Source organism: Hypanus sabinus (assembly GCF_030144855.1).
Source record: "Hypanus sabinus isolate sHypSab1 chromosome 24 unlocalized genomic scaffold, sHypSab1.hap1 SUPER_24_unloc_4, whole genome shotgun sequence".
NCBI classification, from domain to species: Eukaryota; Metazoa; Chordata; class Chondrichthyes; order Myliobatiformes; family Dasyatidae; genus Hypanus; species Hypanus sabinus.
The window spans coordinates 642,892-670,786 of NW_026778947.1; the positions used below are offsets into that span (position 1 = coordinate 642,892).

Below are 27,895 nucleotides of genomic sequence, written 5' to 3' on the forward strand. Positions count from 1 at the left end.
ACCCACTATGGTCCCTACACACCTCCCCATACCTGTAACCCACTACGGTCCCTACACACCTCCCCATATCTATAACCCACTACGGTCCCTACACATCTCCCCATATCTGTAACCCACTACGGTCCCTACACACCTCCCCATATCTATAACCCACTATGGTCCCTACACACCTCCCCATATCTATAACCCACTACGGTCCCTACACATCTCCCCATATCTATAACCCACTATGGTCCCTACACATCTCCCCATACCTGTAACCCACTACGGTCCCTACACACCTCCCCATATCTATAACCCACTATGGTCCCTACACACCTCCCCATATCTATAACCCACTACGGTCCCTACACATCTCCCCATATCTATAACCCACTATGGTCCCTACACACCTCCCCATATCTATAACCCACTACGGTCCCTACACATCTCCCCATACCTGTAACCCACTACGGTCCCTACACACCTCCCCATATCTATAACCCACTACGGTCCCTACACATCTCCCCATACCTGTAACCCACTACGGTCCCTACACACCTCCCCATATCTATAACCCACTACGGTCCCTACACATCTCCCCATATCTATAACCCACTATGGGCCCTACACACCTCCCCGTATCTATAACCCACTATAGGCCCTACACACCTCCCCATATCTGTAACCCACTATGGTCCCTACACACCTCCCGATATCTGTAACCCACTATGGTCCCTACACACCTCCCCATATCTGTAACCCACTATGGTCCCTACACATCTCCCCATATCTGTAACCCACTATGGTCCCTACACATCTCCCCATATCTATAACCCACTATGGTCCCTACACATCTCCCCATATCGATAACCCACTACGGTCCCTACACACCTCCCCATATCTATAACCCACTATGGTCCCTACACATCTCCCCATATCTATAACCCACTATGGTCCCTACACATCTCCCCATATCGATAACCCACTACGGTCCCTACACACCTCCCCATATCTATAACCCACTATGGTCCCTACACATCTCCCCATATCTATAACCCACTATGGTCCCTACACACCTCCCCATATCTGTAACCCACTATGGTCCCTACACATCTCCCCATATCTATAACCCACTATGGTCCCTACACATCTCCCCATATCTGTAACCCACTATGGTCCCTACACACCTCCCCGTATCTGTAACCCACTATGGTCCCTACACACCTCCCCATATCTATAACCCACTACGGTCCCTACACATCTCCCCATATCTATAACCCACTATGGTCCCTACACATCTCCCCATATCTGTAACCCACTATGGTCCCTACACACCTCCCCGTATCTATAACCCACTACGGTCCCTACACACCTCCCCATATCTATAACCCACTATGGTCCCTACACACCTCCCCGTATCTGTAACCCACTATGGGCCATACACACCTCCCCATATCTATAACCCACTATGGTCCCTACACACCTCCCCATATCTATAACCCACTATGGTCCCTACACACCTCCCCATATCTATAACCCACTATGGTCCCTACACACCTCCCCATATCTATAACCCACTACGGTCCCTACACATCTCCCCATATCTGTAACCCACTATGGTCCCTACACACCTCCCCATATCTATAACCCACTATGGTCCCTACACACCTCCCCGTATCTGTAACCCACTATGGTCCCTACACACCTCCCCATATCTATAACCCACTATGGTCCCTACACATCTCCCCGTCTCTGTAACCCACTACGGTCCCTACACACCTCCCATTATCTGTAACCCACTATGTTCCCTACACACCTCCCCATATCTATAACCCACTATGGTCCCTACACACCTCCCCGTATCTATAACCCACTACGGTCCCTAAACACCTCCCCATACCTGTAACCCACTACGGTCCCTACACACCTCCCCATATCTATAACCCACTACGGTCCCTACACACCTCCCCATACCTGTAACCCACTACGGTCCCTACACACCTCCCCATATCTATAACCCACTACGGTCCCTACACATCTCCCCATATCTATAACCCACTATGGTCCCTACACACCTCCCCATATCTATAACCCACTACGGTCCCTACACATCTCCCCATACCTGTAACCCACTACGGTCCCTACACACCTCCCCATATCTATAACCCACTACGGTCCCTACACATCTCCCCATACCTGTAACCCACTACGGTCCCTACACACCTCCCCATATCTATAACCCACTACGGTCCCTACACATCTCCCCATATCTATAACCCACTATGGGCCCTACACATCTCCCCATATCGATAACCCACTATGGTCCCTACACACCTCCCCATATCTGTAACCCACTACGGTCCCTACACATCTCCCCATATCTATAACCCACTATGGTCCCTACACACCTCCCCATATCTATAACCCACTATGGGCCCTACACATCTCCCCATATCTATAACCCACTATGGTCCCTACACACCTCCCCATATCTATAACCCACTATGGGCCCTACACATCTCCCCATATCTATAACCCACTATGGGCCCTACACACCTCCCCATATCTATAACCCACTATGGTCCCTACACACCTCCCCATATCTATAACCCACTATGGGCCCTACACATCTCCCCATATCTATAACCCACTACGTTCCCTACACATCTCCCCATATCTATAACCCACTACGGTCCCTACACATCTCCCCATATCTATAACCCACTATGGTCCCTACACACCTCCCCATATCTATAACCCACTATGGTCCCTACACACCTCCCCATATCTATAACCCACTACGGTCCCTACACATCTCCCCATATCTATAACCCACTATGGTCCCTACACACCTCCCCATATCTATAACCCACTACGGTCCCTACACATCTCCCCATATCTGTAACCCACTATGGTCCCTACACACCTCCCGATATCTGTAACCCACTATGGTCCCTACACATCTCCCCATATCTGTAACCCACTATGGTCCCTACACATCTCCCCATATCTGTAACCCACTATGGTCCCTACACATCTCCCCATATCTGTAACCCACTATGGTCCCTACACATCTCCCCATATCTGTAACCCACTATGGTCCCTACACACCTCCCGATATCTGTAACCCACTATGGTCCCTACACACCTCCCCATATCTGTAACCCACTATGGTCCCTACACATCTCCCCATACCTGTAACCCACTATGGTCCCTACACACCTCCCCATATCTGTAACCCACTATGGTCCCTACACATCTCCCCATATCTATAACCCACTATGGTCCCTACACATCTCCCCATATCTATAACCCACTATGGTCCCTACACACCTCCCCATATCTATAACCCACTATGGTCCCTACACACCTCCCCATATCTGTAACCCACTACGGTCCCTACACATCTCCCCATATCTGTAACCCACTACGGTCCCTACACACCTCCCCATATCTATAACCCACTATGGTCCATACACACCTCCCCATATCTATAACCCACTACGGTCCCTACACATCTCCCCATATCTGTAACCCACTACGGTCCCTACACACCTCCCCATACCTGTAACCCACTACAGTCCCTACACACCTCCCCATATCTATAACCCACTACGGTCCCTACACATCTCCCCATATCTATAACCCACTATGGTCCCTACACACCTCCCCATATCTATAACCCACTACGGTCCCTACACATCTCCCCATACCTGTAACCCACTACGGTCCCTACACACCTCCCCATATCTATAACCCACTATGGTCCCTACACATCTCCCCATATCTATAACCCACTATGGTCCCTACACATCTCCCCATATCTATAACCCACTATGGTCCCTACACACCTCCCCATATCTATAACCCACTATGGTCCCTACACACCTCCCCATATCTATAACCCACTATGGGCCCTACACATCTCCCCATATCTATAACCCACTATGGGCCCTACACACCTCCCCATATCTATAACCCACTATGGTCCCTACACACCTCCCCATATCTATAACCCACTATGGGCCCTACACATCTCCCCATATCTATAACCCACTACGTTCCCTACACATCTCCCCATATCTATAACCCACTACGGTCCCTACACATCTCCCCATATCTATAACCCACTATGGTCCCTACACACCTCCCCATATCTATAACCCACTATGGTCCCTACACACCTCCCCATATCTATAACCCACTACGGTCCCTACACATCTCCCCATATCTATAACCCACTATGGTCCCTACACACCTCCCCATATCTATAACCCACTACGGTCCCTACACATCTCCCCATATCTGTAACCCACTATGGTCCCTACACACCTCCCGATATCTGTAACCCACTATGGTCCCTACACATCTCCCCATATCTGTAACCCACTATGGTCCCTACACATCTCCCCATATCTGTAACCCACTATGGTCCCTACACATCTCCCCATATCTGTAACCCACTATGGTCCCTACACATCTCCCCATATCTGTAACCCACTATGGTCCCTACACACCTCCCGATATCTGTAACCCACTATGGTCCCTACACACCTCCCCATATCTGTAACCCACTATGGTCCCTACACATCTCCCCATACCTGTAACCCACTATGGTCCCTACACACCTCCCCATATCTGTAACCCACTATGGTCCCTACACATCTCCCCATATCTATAACCCACTATGGTCCCTACACATCTCCCCATATCTATAACCCACTATGGTCCCTACACACCTCCCCATATCTATAACCCACTATGGTCCCTACACACCTCCCCATATCTGTAACCCACTACGGTCCCTACACATCTCCCCATATCTGTAACCCACTACGGTCCCTACACACCTCCCCATATCTATAACCCACTATGGTCCATACACACCTCCCCATATCTATAACCCACTACGGTCCCTACACATCTCCCCATATCTGTAACCCACTACGGTCCCTACACACCTCCCCATACCTGTAACCCACTACAGTCCCTACACACCTCCCCATATCTATAACCCACTACGGTCCCTACACATCTCCCCATATCTATAACCCACTATGGTCCCTACACACCTCCCCATATCTATAACCCACTACGGTCCCTACACATCTCCCCATACCTGTAACCCACTACGGTCCCTACACACCTCCCCATATCTATAACCCACTACGGTCCCTACACATCTCCCCATACCTGTAACCCACTACGGTCCCTACACACCTCCCCATATCTATAACCCACTACGGTCCCCACACATCTCCCCATATCTATAACCCACTATGGGCCCTACACATCTCCCCATATCGATAACCCACTATGGTCCCTACACACCTCCCCATATCTATAACCCACTACGGTCCCTACACATCTCCCCATACCTGTAACCCACAACGGTCCCTACACATCTCCCCATACCTGTAACCCACTACGGTCCCTACACACCTCCCCATATCTGTAACCCACTACGTTCCCTACACACCTCCCCATATCTATAACCCACTATGGTCCCTACACACCTCCCCATATCTATAACCCACTATGGTCCCTACACACCTCCCCATATCTGTAACCCACTACGGTCCCTACACACCTCCCCATATCTGTAACCCACTACGGTCCCTACACACCTCCCATTATCTGTAACCCACTACGTTCCCTACACACCTCCCCATATCTATAACCCACTATGGTCCCTACACATCTCCCCATATCTGTAACCCACTATGGTCCCTACACACCTCCCCATATCTAAAACCCACTATGGTCCCTACACATCTCCCCATATCTATAACCCACTATGGTCCCTACACACCTCCCCATATCTAAAACCCACTATGGTCCCTACACACCTCCCCATATCTATAACCCACTATGGTCCCTACACACCTCCCCATATCTGTAACCCACTATGGTCCCTACACACCTCCCCGTATCTATAACCCACTACGGTCCCTACACATCTCCCCATATCTGTAACCCACTACGGTCCCTACACATCTCCCCATATCTATAAACCACTACGGTCCCTACACATCTCCCCATATCTATAAACCACTATGTTCCCTACACACCTCCCCATATCTATAACCCACTACGGTCCCTACACACCTCCCCATATCTATAACCCACTATGGTCCCTACACTCCTCCCCATATCTATAACCCACTATGGTCCCTACACACCTCCCCATATCTAAAACCCACTATGGTCCCTACACACCTCCCCATATCTGTAACCCACTACGGTCCCTACACATCTCCCCATACCTGTAACCCACTATGGTCCCTACACACCTCCCCATATCTGTAACCCACTATGTTCCCTACACACCTCCCCATATCTATAACCCACTATGGGCCCTACACATCTCCCCATATCTGTAACCCACTACGGTCCCTACACATCTCCCCATACCTGTAACCCACTATGGTCCCTACACACCTCCCCATATCTGTAACCCACTACGGTCCCTACACATCTCCCCATACCTGTAACTCACTACGGTCCCTACACATCTCCCCATACCTGTAACCCACTACGGTCCCTACACACCTCCCCATATCTATAACCCACTATGGTCCCTACACACCTCCCCATATCTATAACCCACTATGGTCCCTACACACCTCCCCATACCTGTAACCCACTACGTTCCCTACACATCTCCCCATACCTGTAACCCACTATGGTCCCTACACATCTCCCCATATCTATAACACACTACGGTCCCTACACATCTCCCCATATCTGTAACCCACTATGGTCCCTACACACCTCCCCATGTCTATAACCCACTATGGTCCCTACACACCTCCCCATATCTATAACCCACTATGGTCCCTACACATCTCCCCATATCTGTAACCCACTACGGTCCCTACACACCTCCCCATATCTATAACCCACTATGGTCCCTACACATCTCCCCATATCTGTAACCCACTACGGTCCCTACACACCTCCCCATATCTATAACCCACTATGGTCCCTACACATCTCCCCATATCTGTAACCCACTACGGTCCCTACACACCTCCCCATATCTATAACCCACTATGGTCCCTACACATCTCCCCATATCTGTAACCCACTACGGTCCCTACACATCTCCCCATATCTATAACCCACTATGGTCCCTACACATCTCCCCATATCTATAACCCACTACGGTCCCTACACATCTCCCCATATCTGTAACCCACTATGTTCCCTACACATCTCCCCATACCTATAACCCACTATGGTCCCTACACATCTCCCCGTATCTGTAACCCACTATGGTCCCTATACACCTCCCCATATCTGTAACCCACTATGGTCCCTACACATCTCCCCATATCTATAACCCACTATGGTCCCTACACACCTCCCCATATCTGTAACCCACTATGGTCCCTACACATCTCCCCGTATCTGTAACCCACTACGGTCCCTACACACCTCCCCATATCTGTAACCCACTATGGTCCCTACACATCTCCCCATATCTGTAACCCACTATGGTCCCTACACACCTCCCCATATCTGTAACCCACTATGGTCCCTACACACCTCCCCATATCTATAACCCACTATGGTCCCTACACACCTCCCCATATCTATAACCCACTACGGTCCCTACACACCTCCCCATATCTATAACCCACTATGGTCCCTACACATCTCCCCATATCTATAACCCACTACGGTCCCTACACACCTCCCCATATCTGTAACCCACTACGGTCCCTACACATCTCCCCATATCTATAACCCACTATGGTCCCTACACATCTCCCCGTATCTGTAACCCACTATGGTCCCTATACACCTCCCCATATCTGTAACCCACTACGGTCCCTACACTCCTCCCCATATCTATAACCCACTATGGTCCCTACACACCTCCCCATATCTATAACCCACTACGGTCCCTACACATCTCCCCATATCTATAACCCACTATGGTCCCTACACACCTCCCCATATCTATAACCCACTATGGTCCCTACACATCTCCCCATATCTATAACCCACTATGGTCCCTACACACCTCCCCATATCTGTAACCCACTATGGTCCCTACACACCTCCCCATATCTATAACCCACTATGGTCCCTACACACCTCCCCATATCTATAACCCACTATGGTCCCTACACACCTCCCCGTCTCTGTAACCCACTATGGTCCCTACACACCTCCCCATATCTATAACCCACTATGGTCCCTACACATCTCCCCATATCTGTAACCCACTATGGTCCCTACACACCTCCCCATATCTATAACCCACTATGGTCCCTACACACCTCCCCATATCTATAACCCACTATGGTCCCTACACACCTCCCCATATCTATAACCCACTATGGTCCCTACACACCTCCCCATATCTATAACCCACTATGGTCCCTACACATCTCCCCATATCTGTAACCCACTATGGTCCCTACACACCTCCCCATATCTATAACCCACTACGGTCCCTACACACCTCCCCATACCTGTAACCCACTATGGTCCCTACACACCTCCCCATATCTATAACCCACTATGGTCCCTACACACCTCCCCATATCTATAACCCACTATGGTCCCTACACATCTCCCCATATCTGTAACCCACTACGGTCCCTATACATCTCCCATTATCTGTAACCCACTATGGTCCCTACACACCTCCCCATATCTATAACCCACTATGGTCCCTACACATCTCCCCATATCTGTAACCCACTATGGTCCCTACACACCTCCCGATATCTGTAACCCACTATGGTCCCTACACACCTCCCCATATGTATAACCCACTATGGTCCCTACACATCTCCCCATATCTGTAACCCACTATGGTCCCTACACACCTCCCCATATCTATAACCCACTATGGTCCATACACACCTCCCCATATCTATAACCCACTATGGTCCCTACACATATCCCCATATCTATAACCCACTATGGTCCCTACACACCTCCCCATATCTATAACCCACTATGGTCCCTACACACCTCCCCATATCTATAACCCACTATGGTCCCTACACACCTCCCCATATCTATAACCCACTATGGTCCCTACACACCTCCCCATATCTATAACCCACTATGGGCCCTACACACCTCCCCATATCTGTAACCCACTATGGTCCCTACACACCTCCCCATATCTATAACACACTACGGTCCCTACACACCTCCCCATATCTGTAACCCACTATGGTCCCTACACACCTCCCCATATCTATAACACACTACGGTCCCTACACACCTCCCCATATCTGTAACCCACTATGGTCCCTACACACCTCCCCATATCTATAACCCACTATGGTCCCTACACATCTCCCCATATCTATAACCCACTATGGTCCCTACACATCTCCCCATATCTGTAACCCACTATGGTCCCTACACACCTCCCCATATCTATAACCCACTATGGTCCCTACACACCTCCCCATATCTATAACCCACTATGGGCCCTACACATCTCCCCATATCTGTAACCCACTATGGTCCCTACACACCTCCCCATATCTATAACCCACTACGGTCCCTACACATCTCCCCATATCTGTAACCCACTACGGTCCCTACACACCTCCCCATATCTATAACCCACTATGGTCCCTACACACCTCCCCATATCTATAACCCACTATGGTCCCTACACACCTCCCCATATCTATAACCCACTATGGTCCCTACACACCTCCCCATATCTATAACCCACTATGGGCCCTACACACCTCCCCATATCTGTAACCCACTATGGTCCCTACACACCTCCCCATATCTATAACCCACTATGGTCCCTACACATCTCCCCATACCTGTAACCCACTATGGTCCCTACACACCTCCCCATATCTATAACCCACTATGGTCCCTACACACCTCCCCGTATCTGTAACCCACTATGGTCCCTACACACCTCCCCATATCTATAACCCACTATGGTCCCTACACATCTCCCCATATCTATAACCCACTATGGTCCCTACACACCTCCCCATATCTATAACCCACTATGGTCCCTACACACCTCCCCATATCTGTAACCCACTATGGTCCCTACACACCTCCCCATATCTATAACCCACTATGGTCCCTACACATCTCCCCATACCTGTAACCCACTATGGTCCCTACACACCTCCCCATATCTATAACCCACTATGGTCCCTACACACCTCCCCGTATCTGTAACCCACTATGGTCCCTACACACCTCCCCATATCTATAACCCACTATGGTCCCTACACATCTCCCCATATCTATAACCCACTATGGTCCCTACACACCTCCCCATATCTATAACCCACTATGGTCCCTACACATCTCCCCATACCTGTAACCCACTATGGTCCCTACACACCTCCCCATATCTGTAACCCACTATGGTCCCTACACATCTCCCCATATCTATAACCCACTATGGTCCCTACACACCTCCCCATATCTATAACCCACTATGGGCCCTACACACCTCCCCATATCTATAACCCACTATGGTCCCTACACACCTCCCCATATCTATAACCCACTATGGTCCCTACACATCTCCCCATATCTATAACCCACTATGGTCCCTGCACACCTCCCCATATCTATAACCCACTACGGTCCCTACACATCTCCCCATATCTGTAACCCACTATGGGCCCTACACACCTCCCCGTATCTATAACCCACTATGGGCCCTACACATCTCCCCGTATCTATAACCCACTATGGGCCCTACACACCTCCCCGTATCTATAACCCACTACGGTCCCTACACATCTCCCCATACCTGTAACCCACTATGGTCCCTACACATCTCCCCATACCTGTAACCCACTATGGTCCCTACACACCTCCCCATATCTATAACACACTACGGTCCCTACACACCTCCCCATATCTGTAACCCACTATGGTCCCTACACACCTCCCCATATCTATAACCCACTATGGGCCCTACACACCTCCCCATATCTGTAACCCACTATGGTCCCTACACACCTCCCCATATCTATAACCCACTATGGTCCCTACACACCTCCCCATATCTATAACCCACTATGGTCCCTACACATCTCCCCATATCTATAACCCACTATGGTCCCTACACACCTCCCCATATCTATAACCCACTACGGTCCCTACACATCTCCCCATACCTGTAACCCACTACGGTCCCTACACACCTCCCCATATCTGTAACCCACTATGGGCCCTACACATCTCCCCATATCGATAACCCACTATGGTCCCTACACACCTCCCCATATCTATAACCCACTACGGTCCCTACACATCTCCCCATACCTGTAACCCACTACGGTCCCTACACACCTCCCCATATCTGTAACCCACTATGGTCCCTACACACCTCCCCATACCTGTAACCCACTATGGTCCCTACACACCTCCCCATATCTATAACCCACTACGGTCCCTACACATCTCCCCATACCTGTAACCCACTACGGTCCCTACACACCTCCCCATATCTGTAACCCACTATGGGCCCTACACATCTCCCCATATCGATAACCCACTATGGTCCCTACACATCTCCCCATATCTATAACCCACTATGGTCCCTACACACCTCCCCATATCTATAACCCACTATGGGCCCTACACACCTCCCCATATCTATAACCCACTATGGTCCCTACACACCTCCCCATATCTATAACCCACTATGGTCCCTACACACCTCCCCATATCTATAACCCACTATGGTCCCTACACATCTCCCCATATCTATAACCCACTATGGTCCCTACACACCTCCCCATATCTATAACCCACTACGGTCCCTACACATCTCCCCATACCTGTAACCCACTACGGTCCCTACACACCTCCCCATATCTGTAACCCACTATGGGCCCTACACATCTCCCCATATCGATAACCCACTATGGTCCCTACACATCTCCCCATATCTATAACCCACTACGGTCCCTACACACCTCCCCGTATCTATAACCCACTATGGTCCCTACACACCTCCCCATATCTGTAACCCACTATGGGCCCTACACATCTCCCCATATCGATAACCCACTATGGTCCCTACACATCTCCCCATATCTATAACCCACTACGGTCCCTACACACCTCCCCGTATCTATAACCCACTATGGTCCCTACACATCTCCCCATATCTGTAACCCACTATGGGCCCTACACACCTCCCCATATCTATAACCCACTATGGTCCCTACACACCTCCCCATATCTATAACCCACTATGGTCCCTACACACCTCCCCGTATCTATAACCCACTATGGGCCCTACACACCTCCCCATATCTGTAACCCACTATGGTCCATACACACCTCCCCATATCTATAACCCACTATGGTCCCTACACACCTCCCCATATCTATAACCCACTATGGTCCCTACACACCTCCCCATACCTGTAACCCACTATGGTCCCTACACACCTCCCCATATCTATAACCCACTATGTTCCCTACACACCTCCCCATACCTGTAACCCACTACGGTCCCTACACATCTCCCCATATCTATAACCCACTATGGTCCCTACACACCTCCCCATATCTATAACCCACTATGGTCCCTACACACCTCCCCATATCTATAACCCACTATGTTCCCTACACACCTCCCCATACCTGTAACCCACTACGGTCCCTACACATCTCCCCATACCTGTAACCCACTACGGTCCCTACACACCTCCCCATATCTATAACCCACTATGGTCCCTACACATCTCCCCATACCTGTAACCCACTATGGTCCCTACACACCTCCCCATATCTATAACCCACTATGGTCCCTACACATCTCCCCATATCTATAACCCACTATGGTCCCTACACACCTCCCCGTATCTGTAACCCACTATGGTCCCTACACACCTCCCCATATCTATAACCCACTACGGTCCCTACACACCTCCCCATATCTATAACCCACTACGGTCCCTACACACCTCCCCATATCTATAACCCACTATGGTCCCTACACATCTCCCCATATCTGTAACCCACTACGGTCCCTACACATCTCCCCATATCTATAAACCACTACGGTCCCTACACATCTCCCCATATCTATAAACCACTATGGTCCCTACACACCTCCCCATATCTATAACCCACTACGGTCCCTACACACCTCCCCATATCTATAACCCACTACGGTCCCTACACATCTCCCCATATCTATAAACCACTATGGTCCCTACACACCTCCCCATATCTATAACCCACTACGGTCCCTACACACCTCCCCATATCTATAACCCACTATGGTCCCTACACATCTCCCCATATCTGTAACCCACTACGGTCCCTACACATCTCCCCATATCTATAAACCACTACGGTCCCTACACATCTCCCCATATCTATAAACCACTACGGTCCCTACACACCTCCCCATATCTGTAACCCACTATGGGCCCTACACACCTCCCCATATCTATAACCCACTATGGTCCCTACACACCTCCCCATATCTATAACCCACTACGGTCCCTGCACACCTCCCCATATCTATAACCCACTATGGTCCCTACACACCTCCCCATATCTATAACCCACTACGGTCCCTACACACCTCCCCATATCTATAACCCACTACGGTCCCTATACATCTCCCATTATCTGTAACCCACTATGGTCCCTACACACCTCCCCATATCTATAACCCACTACGGTCCCTACACATCTCCCATTATCTGTAACCCACTACGGTCCCTACACACCTCCCCATATCTGTAACCCACTACGGTCCCTACACATCTCCCCATATCTGTAACCCACTATGGGCCCTACACACCTCCCGATATCTGTAACCCACTATGGTCCCTACACACCTCCCGATATCTATAACCCACTACGGTCCCTACACACCTCCCCATATCTATAACCCACTATGTTCCCTACACATCTCCCCATATCTATAACCCACTATGGTCCCTACACACCTCCCCATATCTATAACCCACTATGGTCCCTACACATCTCCCCATATCTATAACCCACTACGGTCCCTACACTCCTCTCCATATCTGTAACCCACTATGGTCCCTACACACCTCCCGATATCTATAACCCACTATGGTCCATACACACCTCCCCATATCTGTAACCCACTATGGTCCCTACACACCTCCCGATATCTATAACCCACTATGGTCCATACACACCTCCCCATATCTATAACCCACTATGGTCCCTACACATCTCCCCATATCTATAACCCACTACGGTCCCTACACTCCTCCCCATATCTGTAACCCACTATGGTCCCTACACACCTCCCGATATCTATAACCCACTATGGTCCATACACACCTCCCCATATCTGTAACCCACTATGGTCCCTACACATCTCCCCATATCTATAACCCACTACGGTCCCTACACTCCTCCCCATATCTGTAACCCACTATGGTCCCTACACACCTCCCGATATCTATAACCCACTATGGTCCATACACACCTCCCCATATCTATAACCCACTACGGTCCCTACACTCCTCCCCATATCTGTAACCCACTATGGTCCCTACACACCTCCCGATATCTATAACCCACTATGGTCCATACACACCTCCCCATATCTGTAACCCACTGTGGGCCCTACACACCTCCCCATATCTATAACCCACTACGGTCCCTACACTCCTCCCCATATCTATAACCCACTATGGTCCATACACACCTCCCCATATCTATAACCCACTGTGGGCCCTACACACCTCCCCATATCTATAACCCACTATGGTCCCTACACACCTCCCCATATCTATAACCCACTATGGTCCATACACACCTCCCCATATCTATAACCCACTGTGGGCCCTACACACCTCCCCATATCTATAACCCACTATGGTCCCTACACACCTCCCGATATCTATAACCCACTATGGTCCCTACACACCTCCCCATATCTATAACCCACTATGGTCCATACACACCTCCCCATATCTATAACCCACTGTGGGCCCTACACACCTCCCCATATCTATAACCCACTATGGGCCCTACACATCTCCCCATATCTATAACCCACTATGGTCCCTACACACCTCCCCATATCTATAACCCACTACGGTCCCTACACATCTCCCCATACCTGTAACCCACTATGGTCCCTACACATCTCCCCATATCTATAACCCACTATGGTCCCTACACACCTCCCCATATCTATAACCCACTACGGTCCGTACACATCTCCCCATATCTATAACCCACTATGGTCCCTACACACCTCCCTATACCTGTAACCCACTATGGGCCCTACACTCTTCCCCATATCTATAACCCACTATGGTCCCTACACTCTTCCCCATTTCTGTTAGCCACTATGGGCCCTACACTCCTCCCTATCCCTGCAACCCCCTCCAGCCTCCTACACCCTTGCCCATATCTGTAACTGCCTCTGGTTCATACACCTCAACCCATCTCTGTCAATCTTTCTGGTCAACATAGCTCAACCGATTTTAGTAAGCCTGTCTGTGCCATTCATCCCACCCCTACCCTGTCTAAAATCCCCTCACTGTCTGGGTAAGCCTGTTTGGTTCATACAGCTGACACAGTCTCTGTAAGCCTCTCTGGTTGCTGCAATCCTCACCGTCTCTGTCATCTCCTCTAGTTCCTACACTTCATACCATCTGTGTAAGACTCTCTGGTTGCTGCAATCCTCACCGTCTCTGTCATCTCCTCTAGTTCCTACACTTCATACCATCTGTGTAAGACTCTCTGGTTGCTGCAATCCTCACCGTCTCTGTCATCTCCTCCAGTTCCTACACTTCATACCATCTCTGTAAGACTCTCTGGTTGCTGCAATCCTCACTGACTCTGTAAACTCCTCCAGTTCCTACACTTCATACCATCTCTGTAAGCCTCTCTGGTTGCTGCAATCCTCACCGTCTCTGTCATCTCCTCCAGTTCCTACACTTCATACCATCTGTGTAAGCCTCTCTGGTTGCTGCAATCCTCACCGACTCTGTAAACTCCTCCAGTTCCTACACTTCATACCATCTCTGTAAGACTCTCTGGTTGCTGCAATCCTCACCGTCTCTGTCATCTCCTCCAGTTCCTGCACTTCATACCATCTGTGTAAGCCTCTCTGGTTGCTGCAATCCTCACCGTCTCTGTCATCTCCTCCAGTTCCTGCACTTCATACCATCTCTGTAAGCCTCTCTGGTTGCTGCAATCCTCACCGTCTCTGTCATCTCCTCCAGTTCCTGCACTTCATACCATCTGTGTAAGCCTCTCTGGTTGCTGCAATCCTCACCGTCTCTGTCATCTCCTCCAGTTCCTGCACTTCATACCATCTCTGTAAGCCTCTCTGGTTGCTGCAATCCTCACCGTCTCTGTCATCTCCTCCAGTTCCTGCACTTCATACCATCTGTGTAAGCCTCTCTGGTTGCTGCAATCCTCACCGTCTCTGTCATCTCCTCCAGTTCCTGCACTTCATACCATCTCTGTAAGACTCTCTGGTTGCTGCAATCCTCACCGTCTCTGTCATCTCCTCCAGTTCCTGCACTTCATACCATCTGTGTAAGCCTCTCTGGTTGCTGCAATCCTCACCGACTCTGTAAACTCCTCCAGTTCCTGCACTTCATACCATCTGTGTAAGCCTCTCTGGTTGCTGCAATCCTCACCGTCTCTGTCATCTCCTCCAGTTCCTGCACTTCATACCATCTGTGTAAGACTCTCTGGTTGCTGCAATCCTCACCGTCTCTGTCATCTCCTCTAGTTCCTACACTTCATACCATCTCTGTAAGCCTCTCTGGTTGCTGCAATCCTCACCGACTCTGTAAACTCCTCCAGTTCCTACACTTCATACCATCTCTGTAAGACTCTCTGTTTGCTGCAATCCTCACCGACTCTGTAAACCTCTGATCCATAGACCCATCTCAGTATATGTAAGCTCTCTGTCCCCTATACTCCATGCTGCCTCTTGTGTTCCCCAGCTTGTATACCTTTCCCTTCTCTGTGAGCCCCCCCCCCCACCACCAGTTCCAGCATAACTCCTCAACTCCCTTCAGCCCCTCCGTGCACACCTCCCCATTGCTGTGAGCCCGTCAGGTGCATGCAGCCCACTCTGTCTCTGTAAGCCTCTCTGGTCCCAACACCCCTCACTGTCTCTGTAAGCTTCCCTAGTTCCTACACTTCATACCATTGCTGTGAGCCCGTCTGGTGCATGCAGCCCACTCTGTTTCTGTAAGCTTCTCTGGTCCCAACACCCCTCACTGTCTCTGTAAGCTTCCCTAGTTCCTACACTTCATACCATTGCTGTGAGCCCGTCTGGTGCATGCAGCCCACTCTGTCTCTGTAAGCTTCTCTGGTCCCAACACCCCTCACTGTCTCTGTAAGCTTCCCTAGTTCCTACACTTCATACCATTGCTGTGAGCCCGTCTGGTGCATGCAGCCCACTCTGTTTCTGTAAGCCTCTCTGGTCCCAACACCCCTCACTGTCTCTGTAAGCTTCCCTAGTTCCTACACTTCATACCATTGCTGTGAGCCCGTCTGGTGCATGCAGCCCACTCTGTTTCTGTAAGCCTCTCTGGTCCCAACACCCCTCACTGTCTCTGTAAGCTTCCCTAGTTCCTACACTTCATACCATTGCTGTGAGCCCGTCTGGTGCATGCAGCCCACTCTGTTTCTGTAAGCCTCTCTGGTCCCAACACCCCTCACTGTCTCTGTAAGCTTCCCTAGTTCCTACACTTCATACCATTGCTGTGAGCCCGTCTGGTGCATGCAGCCCACTCTGTTTCTGTAAGCCTCTCTGGTCCCAACACCCCTCACTGTCTCTGTAAGCTTCCCTAGTTCCTACACTTCATACCATTGCTGTGAGCCCGTCTGGTGCATGCAGCCCACTCTGTTTCTGTAAGCCTCTCTGGTCCCAACACCCCTCACTGTCTCTGTAAGCTTCCCTAGTTCCTACACTTCATACCATTGCTGTGAGCCCGTCTGGTGCATGCAGCCCACTCTGTTTCTGTAAGCTTCTCTGGTCCCAACACCCCTCACTGTCTCTGTAAGCTTCCCTAGTTCCTACACTTCATACCATTGCTGTGAGCCCGTCAGGTGCATGCAGCCCACTCTGTTTCTGTAAGCTTCTCTGGTCCCAACACCCCTCACTGTCTCTGTAAGCTTCCCTAGTTCCTACACTTCATACCATTGCTGTGAGCCCCTCTGGTGCATGCAGCCCATTCTGTTTCTGTAAGCTTCTCTGGTCCATACCTTCCATAGCTTCCTACCCTGTCTGTATGAAACTGGTTGGTCCCTACATCTTCACCATCTGTGTAAGCCTCTCTGGTCCATACACCCCAACCTTTGCCTGTAAAACTGTCTGGTCCCAACTCCCCTCTCTGATCCTTACACCACTCATCGCCTCTGTAAGCCCCTCACCCTCAAGTCAATATACCCCTCACCCCTCAATCAGGCTTTTAAAGGCAGAGTTTTCTAGCAGTTTCTCTGAGTTGAGCAACCAGTCAGCAAGACACAGTGTAAAAAGGTTTCTGAAAATGATTCATATGAAGACTGTTTGATGGTTCAAAGCTGAGTTTAATGAAATTTAGAAGAGTGAGGGGTGACCAAAATAAAAACTGTGGAATGGTGAAAGGACATGATAGAGTGGCTGTGGAGAGAATGTTTCCTGTGGTGGAGGAGCCTAATACCAGAGGGGTATTCTTTCAGAATGCTAATAAGGAGGAATTTCTTTTGCCAGAGAGTGGTGAATCTGTGGAATTCCTTGCCACAGGCGGCTGTAGAGCCCAAGTCTGTATGCATATTTAAGGCAGAGGTTGATAGATTCTTGGTAGGTCTGGGCATGAAGGGGTGCGGGAGGGGAAGATAGGAGATTGGTGCTGAGAGGGAAAATGGATCAGCCATGATGAAATGGTGGAGCAGACTCAATTGGCCAAATGGCCGAATTCTGTTCCTTTATCTTTGTAAACCATTCTGGACCATAGAACCTCTGTAAGCCTCTCTGTTCCATACCTGCACACCACACAGTCTCTGAGACCCCAGTTACAACAAAACTGCCCACCTCTGTAACACCCTAAAATACCCCCAACTTTGCCAACGACCATCCAATCCATGCACCCCCTCCACCCATCCGGTCCATGCACCTGGTCCCTCTTCCACCCCCCCCCACCGGCCTGGTCTGTAACCCGTCCTCCTCCCACCTCCACCCATCCGGTCCATGCACCTGGTCCCTCTTCCCCCCCGCTCCCCCCGGCCTGGTCTGTAACCCGTCCTCCTCCCACCTCCACCCATCCGGTCCATGCACCTGGTCCCTCTTCCCCCCTACCCCCGGCCTGGTCTGTAACCCGTCCTCCTTCCACCTCCACCCATCCGGTCCATGCACCTGGTCCCTCTTCCCCCCCCCCCTCCCCCCGGCCTGGTCTGTGCACCCATCCCCCTCCCACCTCCACCCATCCGGTCCATGCACCTGGTCCCTCTTCCCCCCTACCCCCGGCCTGGTCTGTAACCCGTCCTCCTCCCACCTCCACCAATCCGGTCCATGCACCTGGTCCCTCTTCCCCCCCCGCTCCCCCCGGCCTGGTCTGTAACCCGTCCTCCTCCCACCTCCACCCATCCGGTCCATGCACCTGGTCCCTCTTCCCCCCTACCCCCGGCCTGGTCTGTAACCCGTCCTCCTCCCACCTCCACCCATCCGGTCCATGCACCTGGTCCCTCTTCTCCCCCCCCTCCCCCCGGCCTGGTCTGTGCACCCATCCCCCTCCCACCTCCACCCCCTGCCCGGTCTGTGCACCCGTCCCCCTCCCACCTCCACCCCCTGTCTGGTCTGTAACCCGTCCCCCTCCCACCTCCACCCCCTGTCTGGTCTGTGCACCAGTCCCCCTCCCACCTCCACCCCCTGTCTGGTCTGTGCACCCATCCCCCTCCCACCTCCACCCCCTGTCTGGTCTGTAACTCGTCCCCCTCCCACCTCCACCCCCTGTCTGGTCTGTAACTCGTCCCCCTCCCACCTCCACCCCCTGTCTGGTCTGTAACTCATCCCCCTCCCACCTCCACCCCCTGTCTGGTCTGTAACTCGTCCCCCTCCCACCTCCACCCCCTGCCCGGTCTGTGCACCCGTCCCCCTCCCACCTCCACCCCCTGTCTGGTCTGTAACTCGTCCCCCTCCCACCTCCACCCCCTGTCTGGTCTGTAACCCGTCCCCCTCCCACCTCCACCCTCTGTCTGGTCTGTAACCCGTCCCCCTCCCACCTCCACCCCCTGTCTGGTCTGTAACTCGTCCCCCTCCCACCTCCACCCCCTGTCAGGTCTGTGCACCCGTCCCCCTCCCACCTCCACCCCCTGTCAGGTCTGTGCACCCGTCCCCCTCCCACCTCCACCCCCTGTCTGGTCTGTGCACCCGTCCCCCTCCCACCTCCACCCCGTGCCCGGTCTGTGCACCCATCCCCCTCCCACCTCCACCCCCTGCCCGGTCTGTGCACCCGTCCCCCTCCCACCTCCACCCCCTGTCTGGTCTGTGCACCCGTCCCCCTCCCACCTCCACCCCCTGTCTGGTCTGTGCACCCATCCCCCTCCCACCTCCACCCCCTGCCCGGTCTGTGCACCCGTCCCCCTCCCACCTCCACCCCCTGTCTGGTCTGTGCACCCGTCCCCCTCCCACCTCCACCCCCTGTCTGGTCTGTGCACCCGTCCCCCTCCCACCTCCACCCCCTTTCTGGTCTGTGCACCCGTCCCCCTCCCCCACCTGGTCTGTAACCCGTCTCCCCCTGTCAGGTCTGTGCACCAGTCCACCTCCCTCGCCCAGTCTGTGACCCGTCCCCCTCCCCCACCTCCCCTGCCCGGTCTATGCACCCGTCCCCTCTCCCACCTCCCCTGCCCGGTCTGTGCACCCGTCCACCTCCCACCTCCACCCACTGCCCAGTCTGTGCACCAGTCCACCTTCCTCGCCCAGTCCCCCTGTCATCTGTCCCCCTCCCACATCGCCTGCCCAGTCTGTGACCTGTCCCCCTCCCACCTCCACCCCCCCCCCCCCCAACCCGGTCTGTGCACCCATCCCCCTCCAAGCCCCCAGCCCGGTCTGTGCACCCGTCCCCCTCCCACCTACTCCCCACCCGGTCTGTGTGTGTACTCACCCCCCCACCCCCAGTCTGGTCCTACCAAGTTCCAGAAACGTCTAATTTCTTCTGCTGGTTCTCCTCTCTTGCCACTTGCTGTTCTATGCATCCTCCAACCCTTCCCCTCCCCTCCACCCTTGTGCTCTGCTGACTTCCATCGAGCACCAGAAGTGAGCTGGTTCAGGATGCTTTCTCTTCACTTCTGCCCAACTGCTTCGGGCAAACCATCTCTATTGCGAGCACTGGACAACAAAGATTTTGCTTCCTGAATACTTTTGCGTGTATTTTGTGGATTTTGGTTTGCTGATTATGAAAATCACCATGAAATTTTCCAATCACGGACTAGATTTTTTAAAAAATTGCCTATATTTGTTATTTCAATTCATAATTCAAGTCAGATTATCTGATACCAAGATTAAGGAAAGCATTTTTGTTGGTCTACAAATCAAACAGGTCATCGATGACGGGCAATTCGAAGGACTTCTAGTGGGGCTGGAGAAAATTACATGGTAGGCATTCAAGAATGTTGCTGAAAATTTTCTTGGCACAGAGCACCAAACTACACACAGCTGGTTGACAACATGTTTCAAACATACTGTACAAAGCCATGACTTGTCACTAAAGATTCATTTTCTGCGTTCCCATTTAGACTTCTCTGAAAATCTTGGCGCCGTCATTGACGAGCATGGTGAAAGGTTTCACCAGGACATTGCTGTCATGGAGAAATGGTATCAGGCCAAATGGAATCCACCACTGCTGGCTGATTATTGTTGGACATTTAAACGAGAAGCCTCAGACACTGAGTATAAATGAAAATTATCAACAAAACATTTATAGCTTAGTTGAACTATTGCAAAGTGTCAGCATCGTTTATACAATTAAATGCAATAAAAGTTTATTTCTTGTTTCTCCTAATTCCTACGTGATACAAGTAGTCTGAAATTGTATGACAGTATGGTGGTGAAGTGGTTAGCACAACACTTTACAATACCAGTAACCTGGGTTCAATTGCTGTCTTTAAGGAGTTTGTATGTTCTCCCCGTGACCACATGGGTTTCTTTCTGGTGCACTAGTTTCAAAGGTGTACTGATTGATAGGTTAATTGGTCATTGTAAATTGTCCCATGATTCGGCTAGGGTTAAATTGGGGGGCCGCTGGGCAATGTGGCTTGATGGGCTGGCAGGGCCTATTCCACGTTATATCTACATAAATAAAATAATACTTGTGCTCAGTTTCAAGGGTTCTTTGATGAACTGAAAAAAATTGAGGAAGCAGCACTTCTGGGAAAAAAAATTGTTGTCCAGTGTAATTGGATGAGGTATGGGGAGCACCTTAGCAATGAGAGTTGTAATGTGATTACCATTGAGTGCCAAAGACTCATAGCACAGAAACAGGTTCTTCAGCCCATCTGCTTCATGCTGAGCAAGATTAAATTCTGAACTAGTCCCATATCCTAGCATAGCAGTCAGTGTAACTCTTTACAGCACCAGTGACTGTTCAAGTCCCACTGTTGTCTGTGAGGAGTTTGCATGCTCTCCCGAATACTATGTAGATTTCCTCCATGTGCTCCGGTTTCCTCCCACATTTCAAAGATCAGGTTTAATTGTGTTTATTCTACTTAGCGATACAGCACGGAATAGGAGTCGTACCGTCTCAGCAACCCCAATTTAACCGTGACCTGATCGTGGAACAATTCACAATGACGAATTCACCTACTAACCAGTATGTCCGTGGACTGTGGGAGGAAACTGGAGCGCTAGGGGAAAATCCACATATTCCACAGACTCCTTACAGACGATGCTGGAATTGAGCTGTAATAGTGTTGCACTAACCACTATGCTAGCATGGTGCCCAGTGAGTTGTGGGCATGAATGCTGACTAATAAAGCCAATCTTTACTCTTTCCTACCCATGTAGCTGCCCAAGTATCTGTAAATGTTACAGTAGCCTCCTCAACCACTTGCACTTTGTTTCTAATATGGACCACCCTCTATGTGAAAACATTGCCCCTTGGGTTCCTCTCACTTTAAACTTGTGTCCTTTAATTCTTGATTGCTGATCCCTTGCTGTGTACATTCACTATGTGTTTATGTATGCATACTCTCATGATTTTATTCACTTCTGCAAGACCATGCCTCACTCTTCTATGCTCCATGAATAAAGTTAAAGATTCAAAATTGGCTTTATTTGTCACATGTACATCAAAGTGTGTCATTTACATCAATAATTACAATTTACTAATACTCATCCATACGTCTTTGGAATGTAGGGTCAGGGGTGGGGGTGCTGGAGCATACAAATGCTCCAAATTCGTTATAGAAGCATACAAATTCGTTATAGACAGCAGCAGTTGTTGAAGCTGTGTCCACTGACAATGCTAACCGCCACTAACCGTTCGACCTCCCTTCGTAACTCAGTCCCTCAAGTCTTACCAACTTCCTTGTAAATCTCCTGCACTCTTTTCTGTAGCAGGGTGACCAAAACTTCACACAACGTTCCAAAGTGAAGAGTAGTTAATTTGATTCTGTCTCATTGCCTGGTAGTTTGGTGGGGCTGAGCCCCTGTGTGACTGTTATCCAGAGTTCAGTACATGCAGGCATGAGCTGCAGGGTGATTGGGACTGAGTACTGTGTTGCAGTCGCTGACTATCGCCACTCTGGACCCGAGATGGACAGACGGTTACTGATGAAGGAGTCGGAGGTCGCTGGCCTATGGTGGCCCTGTTGCCATGTTCTGGGACCTCCCATGCCCATCTGAGCAGCCTACACTGTGTTGACTATGTGCCTGTGGTATGTTGCAGGTACGGAGAGCGGGATGAGGACCCAGAGGAGCTGAACGCAGGAAATCGTGGTACGCTCCTCCTTCCCATGGTTGCTGCTGGTTCCGGAGGTGGGGGGGGGGGTGGGGTAGTGATGGTCACCCAGTGACCTCAGCACGCTAGATGTTGACCTCATAGTAGCGCAACTCCACACCACGGTGGCAGCACGCTGTGACGATACCAGCAGGAGCGGCTCACGTTTAAGCTGTGCCATGGGTTGGTGTTATGGTGGCGCTGCACTGTGGGAAGAGGTGGGCCAGACCCTCTCTTACATCTTACTGCCTGCGACACATGGTGGCATAACCCCGCCAACACGGGTGGGCAGCGTTGGGAAGGGAGGGGTGGTGGGGGCAAGGAGTGGGACGGGAGCTGGGTCGAGGGGGGACAGGTGGGCAGTGCTTCATGTGGGATGGTCGGGGCACTGAGATTGTGCACCAGCTGGGCTCTCGCTCACCACCTTCTCCTGTTCCCACAGACTGGACCAATGACTCTGAGACGGCTAACCCCCCTCCTCCTGGGAACACTGCCCTACAGGTAAGACCACAGGCGTCTCTCCGTACCCTGCAACTGCCCAGTTGTTCTTGTGCTCCGCAGTCCTCCTTGTTACTTCAGGGTCACAGCATGAAAACAACCCTTCTGCCCAGCTCTGGGCTCACAGGGATCTTATTGGCCATTGAGCCCACTAAGTATGCTCCAGCACTCAATGTTGTCTACCCCATTCACCTGCCCTAACCCCTTATTCAACTCATTCCCCCCCACCCCCTTACGAATCAAGAGCCCATCATCCTCTGCCGGTGACTTAGCCTCCACACCCATCAATGGCAACAGGTTCCACAGATTCGCCGCCTTCTGGTTAAAGAAGCTGCTCCTCTCTGTTCTAATGGGGCATCCCTCTTACTTGAGGCTGTGCCCTTGGCTTCTTACCATCCACTTTATCCAGGCCTTTCAGTATCCGGGAAATTTCAGAGAGATTCCAAACCCCCCCCCCCCCCAAACATACTTCTCAGTTCAAAGTGAAATCCCAGAGACATCAAATGTTCCTCAGAGGTTAAGTCTTCCAACCTCCGAGACTGTTTTCGTAAACTTCCTCTGGACCCTCCCCAGAGCCAGTACATCCTTCCTCGGATACAGAGCCCAAAATCCCAGAGCAGTTATTGATTCAATCCCACCTAGGGTGCCCCTTTGCAACCCTCGTCCAGTCACCAGTAGGTAGATGAGTTGTCCCTGCACCAACCTACCCTGGGTTAACAGATCCCACCATTCTCTGCAATACTGATCCGGTAACAGAACCCCTGGGGGTGGGAACTGATGTTGGGTCTGCTCCACAAGGTCACAACTTGTCCAATCCTTGTCTTTGCACCACTTGCTTGCCTGTACCATGCAGCCCTCCACAGACCATTCATCCTGGTTTTTACCCACACAACTGGGGAATTCCAAGGTACAGGAGAAAATGTTCTCCTCATCTCCATATTTGATAGGTGATCTTCCAATATTAGTCCCCCCACCCCAACCTAGTTGGGGAGATATTGGGGTCCATTACTAAGGATGAGGTTTCAGGGTGCGTACTCAAGAGACACCTGGTAAAATAGGCCAAAGACAGCAAGCTTTCCTTAAGGGGAAATCTTGCTTGACAAATCCATTGGAATTCTTCGAGGAAATAACAAGCAGGAGAGATGAGAGAGTCAGTGATGTTCTTTATTTGAGTTTTCAGAAGGCCTTTGTCAAGGTGTCACACATGAGGCTGCTTAGCAAGATAAGAATTTATGGTATCATCGGAAAAACACGAGCATGGACAGAAGATTGGCTGACTAGCAGGAAGCAAAGAATTGAATAACACAGGCCTTTTCTCAGTGATTTCCGCTGACAATGTTGGGACTGCTTTTTTCATGTTATAAGTCAATAATTTGGATGACAGAATTGATAGCTTATGACTATGCAGTGTAGAACATAGAAATCTACAGCACATTGCAGGCCGCATAGCCCTCTACTTGTCTGAGCTCTATGTACCTATCTAGGACCCTATTGTATTCGCCTCCACCACCATCACTGGCAATTCATTCCATGCACCCACCACTCTCTGTGTGAAAACTTACCCCTGTACCTGTACCCAGCACCTTAAAACTATGCCCCCTTGTGTCAGCCATTTCAGCCCTGGGGAAAAGCCTCTGGCTCTCCACAAGATCAATAGGTAAAGGGGCAAGTAATGTTGGGGAAGCAGGGAGTCTGCAGAAGGTCTTGGAAGATTAGGAGAATAAGCAAAGGAGCAGCAGATGGAATACAGTTTAGGGAAGTGTATGGTCATGCACTCTGGCAGAAGGACCTACCTGGGGGAAGCAACAGTAGCCGTGCCTCTGGCACTGAGTCTGACTCTGTGGCTCAGAAGGGTAGGGAGCTGAAGACGATGGCAGCAGTAATACGGGACTCTATAGTCAGGGGAACAGATAGGCGATTCTGTGAACGCAAAAAGGAAACACAGATGGTAGTTTGCCTCCCAAGTGCCAGGGTCCGTTATATTTTTGAATGCATCCACAATATCCTAAAAAGGGAGGGGCAGCAGCCAAAAGTCTTTGTTCATATTGGTACCAACGGCACAGGTAGAAAAAGGGAGGAAGTCCTGAAAAAAGGATACAGGAGTTAGGAAGGAAGCTGAGAAGCAGGACCTGAAGGTTACTAATCTCAGGATTACTGCCTGTGCTGTGTGACAGTGAGAATAGTAGTTAAGTGTGTGGCTGAAGAGATGGAGCAGGGGCAGGGATTCAGATTTTTGGATAATTGGGACCTCTACTGGGGCACGTCTTACCTCTCTGCGTAAGACAGTCCAGACATCCCAGGAATTAACCTTGTGAATCTACGCTGCACTTCCTCTGCAGCCAGGATGTCCTTCCTTAACCCTGGAGACCAAAACTGTACACGATACTCCAGGTGTGGTCTCACCAGGGCCCTGTACAAATGCAAGAGGATTTCCTTGCTCTTGTACTCAATTCCCTTTGTAATAAAGGCCAACATTCCATTAGCCTTCTTCACTGCCTGCTGCACTTGCTCATTCACCTTCAGTGACTGATGAACAAGGACTCCTAGATCTCCTAGATCCTCATCACATGTCACACTGCCACCCAGCTTAGTATCATCAGCAAATTTGCTGATGTTATTTTCATTGTCTTCATCCAAATCGTTGATGTAATTTGTAAACAGCTGTGGTCCCAATACCGAGCCCTGTGGCACCCCACTAGTCACTACCTGCCATTCCAAGAAACACCCATTCACCGCTACCCTTTGCTTTCTATCTGCCAACCAGTTTTCTATCCATGTCAATGTCTTCCCCCTGATGCCCTGAGCTTTGATTTTACCCACCAATCTCCTATGTGGGACCTTATCAAATGCCTTCTGAAAATCGAGGTACACTACATCCACTGGATCTCCCTTGTCTAACTTCCTGGTTACATCCTCAAAAAACTCCAATAGATTAGTCAAGCATGATTTGCCCTTGGTAAATCCATGCTGGCTCGGCCCAATCCTATCATTGCTATCTAGATGTGCCACTATTTCATCCTTAATAATGGACTCTAGCATCTTCCCCACCACCGATGTCAGGCTGACAGGTCGATAGTACTCTGTTTTCTCCCTCCCTCCTTTCTTAAAAAGTGGGATAACATTAGCCATTCTCCAATCCTCAGGAACTGATCCTGAATCAAAGGAACATTGGAAAATGATTACCAATGCATCCGCAATTTCCAAGGCCACCTTCTGTAGTACCCTAGCATGCAGACCATCTGGACCTGGGGATTTGTCAGCCTTCAGTCCCATCAATCTACTCATCACCGTTTCCTTCCTAATGTCAATCTGTTTCATTTCCTCTGTTAGTCTATGTCCTTGTCCCATCCGTACATCCGGGAGATTGCTTGTGTCTTCCTTAGTGAAAACAGATCTAAAGTACTCATTAAATTCTTCTGCCATTTCTCTGTTTCCCGTAACAATTTCACCCAATTCATTCTTCAAGGGGCCAAAATTGT

At 50.5% G+C, this 27,895-nt stretch overlaps 1 protein-coding gene across 1 annotated transcript in view; it reads left to right on the plus strand.

The window, feature by feature from the left end:
* Positions 1-27,895, plus strand: part of LOC132385508 (protein phosphatase 1 regulatory subunit 3F-like) — a 62,582-nt gene that overhangs the window by 17,381 nt on the left and 17,306 nt on the right. The window contains exons 2-3 of the mRNA XM_059957632.1: positions 23,868-23,917; positions 24,361-24,419. Of these exons, the coding sequence (XP_059813615.1) occupies positions 23,868-23,917; positions 24,361-24,419 (109 nt within the window). The remainder of the gene's footprint in view (positions 1-23,867; positions 23,918-24,360; positions 24,420-27,895) is intronic.